The 14,790-nt window shown below is 39.8% G+C and overlaps 1 protein-coding gene across 1 annotated transcript in view; it reads left to right on the forward strand.

Moving 5' to 3' along the window:
* LOC109935311 (guanine nucleotide exchange factor subunit RIC1) overlaps positions 1–14,790 on the forward strand; it is a 152,124-nt gene that overhangs the window by 130,207 nt on the left and 7,127 nt on the right. The window contains exons 11-16 of the mRNA XM_048620346.1: positions 1,045–1,203; positions 2,217–2,353; positions 3,488–3,777; positions 4,258–4,446; positions 11,189–11,366; positions 11,830–12,018. Coding sequence (XP_048476303.1) covers positions 1,045–1,203; positions 2,217–2,353; positions 3,488–3,777; positions 4,258–4,446; positions 11,189–11,366; positions 11,830–12,018 — 1,142 coding nt within the window. The remainder of the gene's footprint in view (positions 1–1,044; positions 1,204–2,216; positions 2,354–3,487; positions 3,778–4,257; positions 4,447–11,188; positions 11,367–11,829; positions 12,019–14,790) is intronic.

Here is a 14,790-nt window from a genome sequence, read left to right on the forward strand (position 1 = left end):
TCCTGCCCTTCCCTCCACCACATCTCTGCGATGGAAACAACATTGCAATTCCATGTTACCCGTATTACCTGTAATACTCCTACCATTAGAGGCCATCTAACATTGGCTCATTCCCTTGAAACTCAACATGGCTGAGCTCTGTCTGCCTTGGTTCCTTTACTAAAAGTATGTTGTGTCCCTGTTGTAATAATACGGTGTCCCTTCACACTCCTGATCCGGTTGAAATTAGTCCGAACAGCTGTAGCAAACTCACCCACATTCCATTCTGATTCAAGTACATGCTATCTCACTTTTGCAGGTAATTGTAGCAGCTTCTTTTCTGCACCTGAATTAGGTTCATATTAAATGGCCTATTCCTGTTTTGACATTTTGGTTTGAGTACTGTTTCAGGTACTAACGCCTGAAGCTTTGTTTGAAAACACCTGGGTTTAACACATAAGCACTCTGGCAAGGAACTGGAAGAACTCTTGACACTGAATAAATGAAAATGTTATCTGTAAAGAACCTGCATTTTTCTCTTGCCAAGGTGAAAATAGGTGCTATGTTGTGTGAATTAACACAATCCAGGACAAAGCAACCTGCTTGATTGACTTCCCCTCCCCCCCCGCGCCCCCCCCCCATCCACCAAGGTTCACTCCCACCACCACCATTTGCAGCAGTACGTACCGTCAACAAGATGCACTCCATTATTTCACCAAGACTCAAAACCTTCCAAATATGCAACCGCTATCATCTGGAAGGATAAGGACAGTAGGTACATGGGAGCACCACCACCAGATAACTCCCCTCCAAACCACCCATCATCTTAACTTAGACATAATTTGCTGTTCCTTCAGTGTTGTGTCAAAATCTTGGCACTCCCTAACCACACTGAATGCATTTAAACCAGATCGATCGCAGTCCTTCAAGGTGACATCTCACCACCACTACTTCAAGGGTGATTTAGAGATGGGCAGTAAATGCTGGCTCAACCAATGAAGTTCATAATTCGTGAGTTAAAAACAAACTCACTCTCTTCACTTAGCATTGTTTTTCCTCTGATAGAACATGGAGGTCCCTGCGGTCAGTAGACAGCATGCCACACTGCTTTTCAGCACAGCTCTGGAACAAGGAAAATGGGATCTTTGTCGTCATATGATCCGTTTCTTGAAAGCCATTGGTGCAGGAGAATTGGAGACCCCTCCACCAACTCCAACCCATCAGGTACAAATTAAAATGACTCCTCTTTCAGTGCACATCAGCACATGTTGTAGTGATCACAATTTTCCTATTGTGCTGCCAGCTAAACTCTTTGTTATTCACTGCACATTATTCAATCTTCACGAAAGTTGTACCATTCGATGCTATCTATATGACCCAGTCAACTTTGCAACAGCCAGGGAAGCGATTGATGATACAGCAATAATATCTGTGTATTTTAGAGACCCAAGAGGTATATGCTGCACCATGGCAGCTAGTAGAACTTAAATCCAAATAATGCATTTGGAATTGAAAGCTAGTCTCAGAAGGTCTGACTGTGATTATTGATTGATGTAAGAACTCATATGTTTCACTGTCCTCTGAGAGATCTGTTGATCTTACCTAGGTTAAGCATGTACAAGACTCCAGAGGCACAGCATTGGTAGTTTGCATTTAGCTTTTCCTATTAGCTTTTGCATTGCACTGGTGAAGTCAAGCGCTAGCAGTGGAATAGCTGTTTAGTCAACTGCCCACCTACAACATAAAATGTTGCAGATTTGCATGGTAGAAATGAGAAAGTGACTAACTAATTCTTGCATTGTACTTGATTTGTGGTAACCAGTGCAAAAACAGTGAATCAGAGTTGAATACCAAGATATTTTTAAATCCCAGGGCAGTTACTTTGGCTGCATGTTGCTAGAGTTTTAACTTTTTCTTTGGATAATTTCAAAAGAATTAGCAGGTCAAAGCCTTCAGCATACCTTTGAAACAGCAGATGCCTGAGCGGTCTAGTGTTGTCGTCTTTTGCTCCTCAATTCAGACCTCTTACACATTACATGAATGGCAACTTTACATTAACTCTCCAGTCCCAATTTGCAGTAGTTGACTGGAATAAAAGATCGCCCTCCGGATCCTTCCCAATGCATATTAGATGTCTATTTTTAATTGTTTCCATTCACTAAAAGGTATTGTTATAAAAGATGGTGTGCTGCTTAAATATTTTTGAAATCTAAGTATTATGCTTTCTTATATTACAGGAACCCAGCTCAACTGGTGGGTTTGAGTTCTTCAAACATAGAAGCATCAGTTTTTCACAGTCATTGGAAGGTCTCACTGCTAGTAAATTTAATCTGCAGAAAACATTAAGCATGCCTTCAGGGCCCTCGGCCAAAAGGTAATCCTACTATTTAATTTTCTAACATAATTCTTGTCTTAAACAGATAATGTACATAAATTATTGTTGATAGTTTGACTTTGCTTTTATTAAGCTTGAGTTATTGGCCTAGCAAGTACAAACAAGAAGGAAAGATTCACTGTATTGTTATGAAGTGGCAGAAGGTTAATTGTAAGGATTTATTGCAGTAATAACCTCCTTCTCCCCTTCATTCTATACAAAGCAGAAACCAGATGAGCTTGGGTATTTTAATCCACATTTCATAATACAGAGTAGAAATGTTACAAATATTTTTAATGTAAGTGTTATGAAATCTAGAGCTCTTTTTAAAAAATTCTTAGTGTTTTAGTAAGAACATTTCATAATCTTTCAGTACATCTATCCCCTGTATAAACTTAATCTAGATATACCAAAATTTGCATTTGTCAATCCTGCAGCATTTTTGTTTCAAATGTTGCAGTTAGAATGCACAACCCAGCATATAAGAATATTAACCTTTTACGAGCATCAGGGAATAAGGTAAAGTTACCATAGTCCAATCAGACCATAGGTCTGACCCCTCGTTAGAAAGAGCTGACTGGCGGTCACCACTCTTGAGGCTAGGGGAAAAGTTGAGAAGGAGAGCCCTTCGTTGCAACCTCAGCCAGTATGGGAAATGAACTTTGCTGTCATTATTACTCTGCATTGCAAACCAGTCCAGCCAACTGAACTAACCAGCCACCACAGAATACATTCTAAAACTAAAGCACACTGTTGAGCTTCCTACCTGCTGTGCACTATTGCCTGCACCCAGGCCTATGCTTATCCAGTGTTCTAGGTACACAAGAACAGTGCAAGTTGATTTTGTTCTCTCTCTCCTTCATTCTCCACCCACCCCACTATTGAAGCACCACCTTGGCAATACCATTGCAATGCAGCAGAGATCAAGAACTCGAGTTTAGTGAATTGCAAATGTGAACTTTCTCATCCAGTTCATGTTAGGTATATTAATGAACCTGCTTAAATGTACCGTTAGGCTTTCAGTTTTTTTTTAAAATTCATATAAAGTTTACAAAGCGCTCACTTATTCATTTGTGTTGACTTTTTAAAAAGAAAACTATTTGAATAGAGTGTAATTCTGTCTTTTGTCCTCAGGTGGAGTAAAGACGTTGACAGTGCTGAGAATATGTATATAGATGAGATGCTTTGGCGTCATGCACGAAGACTCCTGGAAGAGATGCGGCTAAAAGATCTCAGTAGCTTTGCTGCACAACTGGGTTTTGAGCTTATTGGCTGGCTCAGCAAAGAAAGGACTCGAGCAGCACGAGTCGAGGATTTTGTTAAGGCTTTAAAAAGACTGCATAATGACTTTCTTTGGCCATTTCCTGTTATTCCTTCCAGCTGTTTAGTAAATTCACCATTCAAAAATGGCAAATATAAAACAGGTAATACTGGCGTCTTTAAATATACAATTTTTTCATTTTAACATCTCAAACTCATTTCAAGATTATGCATTACAGAAACAGTGGAGTAATATTAACTATCTGGTTTCCCTCTTGAAGGCAAAATGACATGAGCAAGTTTTCAATTCCAAGGTACCACTCCTATATCAAGGGAGCTATAAAAGATTAAGGTTAGGGTATCATTAGTGTGCTGTCCATCCTCCAACACCCACGAATAGAAAACATCGGCTCATGGGGACTTTTCCCTCCTCTGTTCCATCAGTTTCCCCATACTCGATGATTTTCTTAAGCTAATGGTTTTTAGACCTAGCCCTTGATCCTTTGTTAATTTCTTTGGGTCTTCTAGTAAGCTTTCCTCCTTTTCTGCTGCGGATACTGAAGCAAAATAATTGAAGTGATTTTTTTTTAAAAACAAAACTAACTAGTGAACCCAAGTAGCATCTTTGTTTTAACTTTCTGCAGTTGGAGAACAGTTTCTTAAATCGCAGTCAACTGAGACTTTTGTAACCAGTGATTTGGAGAGTGGAGTCATAAATGCACGTGCTGGTCACAGCTGCCTTAGCCTTAATACTGCACACACACAAATAGATTCTGGCTCATTGCAAGGACCTCAGACACAAGATGCGATTCTGTCACCGTTACTTTCAAAAGGTAAGTAAACATTTGTTATTATGAAAATATTAAATAGAAAAGTACAGCCCAGTGTAGGTATTAAGCCTGATGTCTATACTTCTATTGTTCTTTTTAAATTCACCAAGTCACTTCTTAATAAAAGCAGAAGGAAAGCTTTTATAACATGTCACAGCACATTTAACAAGTGTAAAATAAAGGGCTTAATGGTGAGACAGGAAATGGAATTAAAATGTATTAGCTTATTTATTTATTGTCTAACAATGGAAGTATGGCAAAGGTAACTGACTATATGATGAGCCTAATAGAAGATCAAAGCAATACAGAACACTGTTTCTGAAATAAATCAGAAAATGCTCAGTGCTCCGCAGTTTTGACAGCATTTATGGTGAGAGAAAGAGTTAACATTTCAGGTTGATTGACCTTGCATTAGAACTTGAAACATTAATGCACCTCTCTTACTCAGCATTGCTTCCAGATTGCTGAGCAATTTAATAGATTTAAATTTTAATTTTTTTTATTATGCCTGTTGTACTTGTAACATGAGCTGTACCTTGCAACTTATCAAAAACATTTGATGATCTGAGATGTAAATACATGTTTGTGTCTTTTCTCTATGTTGGTGAAATAGCAATTGAGTGAATGTGGAAACCTTATTGCCTTTACAGTGCTTCTGCTAAATGTTGGCACTCTTTAAATTATTGAATATATACTGCACAGTGATTTCAGGTTTTGAAGGGAAGGTATTTTTAATGCGTAAAGCCTCTGTTTAGAAAATTCAAACTGCTGGGAGTGCATTTACCCCCCTACTGTTGCTAAAATACAGTTTCAAAACATTAGGTACTTCTCTTCAGAATTATGATGTGATTAGTTATCTGTTATACAGCACATTGAGGTCAATGAACCACAGAGATAGGAGGTTAGTTCCCTATGTTCCAACCAGCTATAGTGATCTTATAGCTAAATTTCACTCACTCCATTCCTGCTGGATCAATCATTTTGGAGAAATAACATTTTCTGCTCTGATTTTTGCTTGCATTCTCAGAATATTGCTGCTGTGCGTTTTCTACACCTTAAACACTAACTATCTGGGCTCTGTCCACACCAGCTTGCCCTTTAACTCAGTGGCCTGAATTTTCTTCTGTGCCCTGCTTCAGTTTCAATTTGGTTTATTCAGTCTCATTTCGTTTTCAGTTAAGGCCATTCTCGTTCACTCTCCAATAACTGAATAAGTGCTCAAAACAAAGAAGATGCAGTACATTAAAATTATTTGTAATTTCTATCTTTTTTAAACGCTTAAATATAAAAGCATTTGTGAGAACTTCTTAAAATATCAAACAGATATAAGCACCCAATCAGCGAATGCGATTTACTAGCTTCAACTGCTTGATGCAATAAGAGACCTTGATGACATGAACAAGATGATTCTTAACTGAAGTTCTGGCCAGTAATGCCCAAGCAATATTTTTAAGAAAACCTAACTGAAATTGGCAATCCTGGACATTGTTACTTTTGTCTAGTTTAACAGAACCACCCTCCCACTTTGGCAGCGTATCAACCAGAATGGAGAGTTGGCCTTCCAGTATTGCTGGCAGATTAGGAGAAATGTCCCTTTGTATGCATGGTCCATATGCGCCCACACCTGCTTGCCATTGCTTGCAACCCAGACATGCTGTCTGGAGCCTGAGAAAATCAGCTAGATGTTCGGTCCTAAAGAATGATGGAAACAAGGAGGGAATGTGGCTATAATTAACTGATGGAGGAGAGGAGAATCTTAATGTACTCTACTGTGTACTTTTTTATGTTCAAGGAGCCTGCAGCTATTCCTTCCTGAGGCTGAGTATCTGTGCATGATGTGGAAGACAGTGAACTTAATTAATTGTGGTTTTGGTTTTGTTACTTTTGCAGTTTGCTGTGTATTAGTGTTACACCATGTTGGGGTAGCACACTGCAAATAAAGCCTACTATTCCTGAAATTGTCACAAAAGTTAAAGGATTTAAATAAGTACATGAAATTCCCCAATTTACTTGTCCTTTATGCCCAGGTTGATAGAAAGCATAGACCAAGTTTCTATACTTTAACAAAAATTACTGTTTACCACAGATTCTGGCCACCAGTATGCAATTATGGACATTGACATATAACTCTATTAGTTAAAACTCCAACTCCTTGTGAAACTCCCTTACACCATCTATAGATAGACACAAAGAAAACATGAGTGTTATGGGTGGAGGGAAAGACTAGGAAGGCAGTTCAGTTGTCCCTGTCCATGGGACTTGCTTTTGGTTTCTCAGGACCTGTTGTTCCTCAATCTTCCTTCAAGTGCTTTCACTTGGCTGCAGGAGGCACTGAGCAACTGGTTGACAACTTATTAAGTCTCTGACTTATTGGTTGAGAGCCTTTGCTTACATCAGCTGATGGAAAATAAACAGGCTTTCTTCTATCTTGCAATGGTTTTTGCTGCAGAGAGCTCAGCACCTTCCTTTTTGGAGGTCCAGTGGTTATTGTCCAAACGTTCTCACCCACAAGCTGTTGGGCTACTTAGGAGTCAATTGCACAGTTTTTGGCAGGCAGAAGACCTTTGCCATCAACAGTGATTCACCATTCCACAGTCATCTACTTGTTACCAGCCAAATCTCCTTCTTTTCTGCAGTAACCTCTCCCACTGGTTGACAAGCAGCAGTGTAAACAGCACTTACAATGAGTGTCAGGTAGCTTGTTTTAAAGTTCAGCAATCCTTTCCACAGCCCTTAGTTTTTATAACAGCTCTTTCTCCATTTCTGACCACAATCAAAATGACAGAAAAATAAAAAAGTCTTTGAAAGAATATGAAGTTACTTACATTTACGATTTTGTGATGTATACTTGATGTTTCTCATTGCAGTCAAAACTTCACAAACACCTAATGTAGTTTAAATTAAAACATTACTTATTCTTAAAGCTGTATGTTGTGTGTTCCTAAATCTGTAACATATAATGTTCATGTTACAGTGAAACAAAAAGCCAAATAACATTCTGGTGATATTAAGACAGTTAACTAAAGTAAATGCAAGAACATTTGCAAAAATGATCAAAATGCCCTTTGATTAAGTATTGAACTATGATGGGAACAAATCATAGAGTCATAAGCATGGAAACAGACCCATCAGTCCAACTAATCCATGCTGAACGTAATCCCAAACTAAACTGATCCTACCTGCCTGCTCCTGGCCCATATCCCTCCAAACCTTTCCTATTCATGTACTTTACGGTGTTTAAAAGACATTTAGATATTGTGCCTATATCCACCGCTTCCTCAGGAAGTTCATTCCACACACGAACCACCCTCTGTGTAAAGAATTTGCCTGTTATGTCTCTTTTAAATCTCTTTTTCTCCCCACCCCCCCACCATCTTTAAAAATATGCCCCCTAGTCTTAATATGTGCCATCGTAGGGAAAAGACAACTACCATTAACTCTATCTACGCCACTTATTATTTTATAAACTTCTACCAGGTCACTTCTCCGCTTCCTATGCTCCAGTGGAAAAAGAGTCCCAGCCTATCAAGCCTTCTCAACTCAAACCTTCCATACCTGTCAACATCCTGGTAAATCTCTTCTGAACCCTCTCCAGCTTGATAATATCCTTCCTATAACTGGTCGACCAGAACTGGACACAGTATTCCAGAAGAAGCCTCACCAATGTCCTTTACAGTGTCAACATGCCTTCCCAACTTCTGTACTCAAATCACTAAGCAATGAAGGCAAGTGAGCCAAAAGCATTTTAACCACCCTGTCTATAAGTGAAGCAAACTTCAAAGAATTATTTACCTGCACCCTTGGGTCCCTCTGTTCAACGACACTGCCAAGGCCCTACCATTAATTGTATAAGCCCTACCCTTGTTGGGTACCAAAATGCAAAACCTCACATTTATCCAGTTTGAAATCCATCTGCCATTTTTTTCAGCCCATTGACCCATTTGATCAAGATCCCTCTGCAATCTTAGAAAACCTTGTTCACTGTCTACTACACCACCAATTTTGGAGTCGTCCGCAAACTTACTAACCATGCCTTTGATATTCTCATCCAAATCATTTATGTAAATGACAAACAGAAGAGGACCCAGAACCAATCCCTGTGGAACACCGCTGGTGACAGATCCAGGAATGCATCCAACCAGAGTTGACAGACTTAGAATCTCTAGCAATGGCTTCACTTCATATTCCTGTATTTCAAACTTAAGTCACCCAAGGACCGATCTTTCACATGCTGGCATCTTCCACAAGCCTCCCTCAACACATCTGCGTCTCCGCTGTCTCAATTAACAGCCATGTGGCCAGTTTCAAAATGTTCTGACATTTACTCTACCCATATACCATCTTTCTCAACTCTTGTAATGCCTTCCTTATTTCTGTTCTAAATTGGATCCAGGCCAGATGGTAAAGTTTAAAAAAAGGCATAAAACATAGCTTCAATCAAAAGTTTATTCATTAGATGCAATCTCTGCCTCCTGACTACTCCTCCCTGATCTTTCTGGTATGGACGTAACTGCTATGTGTTCAGAGTACTATTCAATCAGTACCATCACCTGTTTACACTTATCTTTAACCATACAATTGAGATGACATTAATGCTCACCTTGTTTGATTTGACACTTTATTTTGAAAAGGTGTAAGAAAAAACCTTTGTCTGTTTTCTGATGCACCATATGAGTGGGCATATGTTCTTCTAAAAAGGTGTTTATTTTATTACGAAGTGCCAAGGCATACCAGAACATCAGGAAAGTCAGGCATAGAAATAGTGACAGCCACTACACTAAGGAGAATATGCTAGGGAAGCTGAAGGATCTAAATAAGAGGATAAGTCACCCAGACCAGATGAACTACGCCCCAGGGTTCCGAAGGAGATAGCAGAGATTTGTAGAGGCATTGCTGGTGGTCTTTCACGAATTACTGGAGTCACAGAAAGTGCCAGAAGATTGAAAAATGGCTAATACAGCACCTCTGTTTAAGAAGGGAGGGAGGTAGAAGATGGGAAATTATAGGCTGGTTAGCCTGACCTTGGTCATAAGTAAGATTTAGAGTCCATTATTAAGGATGTGATTGCAGAGTAGTTAGAAGTACATGGTAAAGTGGGGGTTGAGTCAGCATGGCTTTGTCAAGAGGAAGTCATGTCCCTGACAAATCTGTTAGAATTCTTGGAGATGTAGCAAGCAAGTTAGACAAAGGAGATCCAGTGGATGTGGTCTATTTGGATTTCCAGAAGGCCTTTGACGAGGTGCCTCACAGGAGGCTGTTAAGTATGAGAGTCCATGGTGTAAGGAGCAAGATACTGGAATGAATAGAGGATTGTCTGACTGGCAGAAGGCAGAGAATAGGGATAAAGGGGCTTTTGCAGGAATGCAGCCGGTGACTATTGGAGATTTTTCGGCGTTCAATGTTGGGGCAACTATTCATATTACGCATTAACGATCTGGATGAAGGAACTGAGAGCACTGTTGCTAAGTTTGCAGATGAGACAAAGATGGAGGGACAGGTAGGGTTGAGGAGGCAGGGAGGCTGCAGAAGGATTTGAACAGGCTAAGAGTGAGCAAAAAAGTGGCAGATAGAATACAATGTGGACAAGTGTGAGGTTACGTACTTTGTAAGGAAGAACAGAGGCTTAGGCTATCTTCTAAATCAGGAAAGGTTTTGGAAATCTGAAGCATAAATGGACTTGAGAATCATGAACTAAGACTCCTAAGGTTGACTTGCAGGTTCAGTTGGCAGTTAGCAAGGCAAATGCAGTGTTAGCATTCATTTTGAGAAGGCTGGAACGCAAGAGCAATGATGTACTATTGAGCCTGTATAAGGCTTTGGTCAGATCGCATTTGTAAATTGTGAACAGTTTCGTGTCTTGTATGTGATGGTGTTGGATGGAGTCCGAGGAGATTCACAACAATGATCTTGGGGGGGAAAGGCTTGTCACGTGAGCAGTTGGGGACTCCGGATCTGTACTCAATGGAGTTTAGAGGGCTAGTGGCGAATCTTATTGGAACTTACAGAATACTGAGAGCCCTGGACAGAGTGGATGTGGAGAAGATGTTTCCACCAGTAAGAGAGACGAGGGCACAGTCTTCGGCAAATCTTTAGAGCTGAGGTGAGGAGGAATTTCTTCAGGCAGAGGGTATTTGATCTGTGGAACTCATTGTCACAGAAGATTGTGGAAGCCAAGTCATTGAATGTATTTAAGACAGAGATAGGTTCTTGATTTGTAAGGGGATCAAGGTTATGGGGAGAAGGCAGGAGAATGGGGCTGAGAAACATGTCCACCATTTGACCATGGCTGTTCAGACTGAATGGGCCGATGGCTTAATTCTGCTCCTTTATGTCCATTCATTCTCACGAATAGCACCCACTACTTTTGTATTTTTGGCAAGAAGTACATTTTTTGAATTTGGTTAAGTTAAGGAAATGCTTGTGATGGTGAATTTAAATTTTGTTAGCTATTGAGGGGGATCTTAAATTCTGTTTCATAATGGAAGTCTTGTCTGTGGTGTGCATTCCTTACTCATTGTGCCAATATCAACTTTTCCATGATTTACTTTGTGGTGAAGTCATTAGAGCTTCCTGTGACAGCTATGAGAACGAGGGAACTTGAAACTTCTTTCTCAAGTAGTTTTTTGCTCGAACTGTTCTTATTAGCATCTGCAATTCTGTAGATGTAGGAAATAATATCGAAAATTTAATGAAATTCTTTGAACTTTCTTGATCAGTTACATGATTTGTTTTGTTTGACTTTTAGGTGATGAATGCAGTATCGGGTCAGCTACTGATCTTACAGAAACCAGTTCTATGGTAGATGGTGACTGGACTATGGTGGATGAAGGTTTTTCTGCACTCAGTCTAACACAGTCTGAATTGGAATATATATCAATGGAGCTGGCCAACAAAGGCCCTCGCAAGTCACAGGTTCAGTTAAGGTAAGTAACTTTCTAATCGTATTTTGTTTTATAAATCCAAATCCATTGGCTCCAAAAGGATTACCAAAACTCCATGTGACAACAGGCACTTTTACTTGGATAGGGTATGATAAATTAAAGGGTCAGGAATTCCAGGTAATTTTCTCAATCAAGAAAAGCCAAATAAAAATTTTAAGGATTGACAGTAATTCAAGCATTCTTTCCTAAAGGAAGATTAAAATTACTTTCGAGACTGTGGAAATAACAAAGTCATTTGATATTCTTAATTTGTATATTTCTATGTTAAAGATTATACTTTCAGCTAAAATTTTAAAATACATATTTTGAAATGATAGAAAATTGGCAGAAATAAATGTTTTTAGAATGATGCAGTCCCAAAAGTTAGAAGTTTTGGAGGCTCAATTCCTACAGATACCTGTGACACCTCTCTCTGAATGGACTGATGGACTGTTTGTTCTTTCAGGTATCTGATGCACGTTTTTATGGAAGCTAGCTGTTTGGAGTGGTGTATAATTATAGCCCTTATTCTTCAAGATTCTGCTGTGATCTGTCAGATAATTAGTTCAATCCAACACTCCGAGGTTCCCATGGATATTTTGCAGGGTATAAAAAGTGGGATGCTAGCTGTGGATGGCTGGGCTTTAGCAGATTGGTAAGTGAAGTACAGTAAAGCTGGCATAGCTTATTCATGACTGCATTTAAGGTTCATAAAAGAATGAAATTGTTTCAAATGACGCTTCTGCTTCCATTAGTTTTAATTTGCTACACTGAAATGAGATCCTTGATGATCAAGTCAAATGCAACATTTTTGTTTCGGCCAGATGTCGACAACAGTAATCAGATGGGAAAGTCTTACTATAGCTGTATACAGTGTTGATGAGACTGTATCTAGAGTACTATATAGTTTTGGCTACCTTAAAGAATTGGGTCACTAAATTGATTCCTTACAAGGAAAGGTTGAATAGGCTGGACTGTATCCATTACAGTTTAAAAGATGCAGAAGTGATCTTTTTGAAGCATATAAGATGCCAGGGGCACTTGACAGAGTTCCTATTGAGGTGTGTGTTTGCCTTGTGAGAGACCCCAGAATGAGGGGACACTGTTTCAAAATGAAGGATTTCCCATTAAAAGTAATAGTCGTAGAGTTTTTACAGTGCAGAGTCTTTTGGCCCTCTTGTCCGCCACAGTCATCAAGCATCTGTCTATTCTAATCTCATGTTCCAACATGTGGTCTGTAGCCTTGTAAGATATGACATTTCAACTGCTTATCTAAATACTTCTGGAATGTCTTCGGAATTTCAGCCTCTACTCTTCATTTTATGTAGTGGGTTCCAGATACCTGCCATCCTCTGGATGAAAATATTTCCTCAATTCCTCTTAAAAACTCCTGCTCTTCACCTTAAAACTGTGTCCCTTAATTTTTGACCCCTCTACTAAGGGAAAAAATTTCTTCTTATCTACCCTATATATATCCTTCGTACGGTGTACACCTCATTCCAGTCACTCCTCAGTTTTCTCTACTCTAAGGAAAATATTCACAGCGTATCTAATCTCTCTTCATAGGTGAATCGTTTCTACTGACTCAAAACTTAGCGTCCATGAGATTCTGAAGGCCACCAGCAGAATTATATTCGCCAAAATCTCTAACTTAATGGCCTCATATATCCTCCACTCTACTGCTACCATCAAGCCAGGAGATCAGCCCTGGTTCAATGAAGATTGCAGGAGGACATGCCAGGTGCAACACCAGGCATAACTAAAAATGAGGTGTTAACCTAATGAAGCTACAACATAGGGTTACTTGCCTGGTGTACCCTTTGATTGGCATGCATAGATAGGGATATGTGATTCCGCAGTCAGTGAATCAGAAGCTGACAAAGGTCTGAACTCTGCAGACCTGCCACATCTAGTTGTGGCAGACAATTAAACAACTCCGTGGAGAGGAGGCTCCACAGCACCACTTTCAATAGTCCCATCATTGCAGAAGATGAGGCTGAAGAATTCAAAGCAATCTTCATCCAGAAGTGCCAAGTGGATAATCCATCTGGCCTTCTCTAGAGGTCAACAACATCACACATACCAGACTTCAGCCAAATTGATTTGCTCCATGTGAAATGAAAGAATTTCTGAAAACCTAGAATACTGCATAGGCAATGGGCTCAGACAAAATTCTGAGAATAGTACTTCTGCCTCAGGAAATGCTGATAGCTGGGCCAACCTATTCCAATGCAGCTGCAATACTGGCAATGTGGAAAATTGCTTTACACAAAGCAAGACAAATCCTAGCTAGCTAGGTATTCCCCATCAGTCTACTCTTCATTAGTAAACTGATGGAAGGGGTCATCACAAGTGCAATCAAGCAATAATTTGCTAATTTCCTCCAGGGCCACTTACTACTAGATCTCTTACAACCTCTGTTCAAACATAGACAAAAGGAAGATACTTCAGAGATGAGCTGAGAGTGACTATCCTTGACATTGAGATAGCATTTGACAGATAATGGCATTAAGGATCTTTAGCAAAACTGGAGTCAATGGGACTCGGGGGAGAATTCTCCATTAGTTGAAGACTTACCAGATAGAAAGGAAGCTGACTGTGATTGTTGGAGGTCAATCCTGTCAACCCTACAGCACCTTGCAGGAGGTCTTCAGGGTAGTGTTCTAGGCCTAACTATCTCCAGCTGCTTCTTTGTTTAGTTTCACTCCATCATAATGCCAGAAATAGGACTGTTTGATGGTTGCACAGTGATCACCAGTCACTCTTCCTCATTTGCTGAAGAAACCCATATCCACGTGCAGCAAGACTTAGACAACATCCAGGCTTGGGTTGAACGTTGATGCAAGGACATTTGCCACTTGAATGTCAGGCAGTGATGATCTCCAAGAATTAAAAAACTTACCACCTCCCTTTGACTTCCAATGACATTCCATTGCTGTATCCACAATTATCATGTTTCTAGGGGTTACTCATGCAAAAACTGAATTGGACCATCTAAAAGTAGATCAGAGGCCAGGACCTCTGTGGTAAGTAAGTTGCCTCCTGTCTTCCAATGCCTGTTCACCATCTACAAAGCACAATTCCGAGGAATAATGGAGTACTCTACACTTGGCTGAATGGATACAACTCCAATAACACTGTGTGCTTGATTAGCTTTAACAGTTTTACACCTAGTCACCTTTAACAGTCATTTCACTGTTTGACTTATGAATACAGTTTGTACAATGTACAAGATCCACTCGCAAACACTCGGGCTATTTCAACAGTACCTTCCAAACTCATAATATTTGCCCAGAGATAGTAGGAACTGCAGATGCTGGAGAATCCGAGACAGCAAGGTGCAGAGCTGGATGAGCACAGCAGGCCAAGCAGCATCATAGGAGCAGAAAGGCTGACGTTTCAGGCCTAGACCCTTCATCAGAAATGA

This window comes from Rhincodon typus, chromosome 3 (assembly GCF_021869965.1).
Source record: "Rhincodon typus isolate 14 chromosome 3, sRhiTyp1.1, whole genome shotgun sequence".
NCBI lineage: Eukaryota > Metazoa > Chordata > Chondrichthyes > Orectolobiformes > Rhincodontidae > Rhincodon > Rhincodon typus.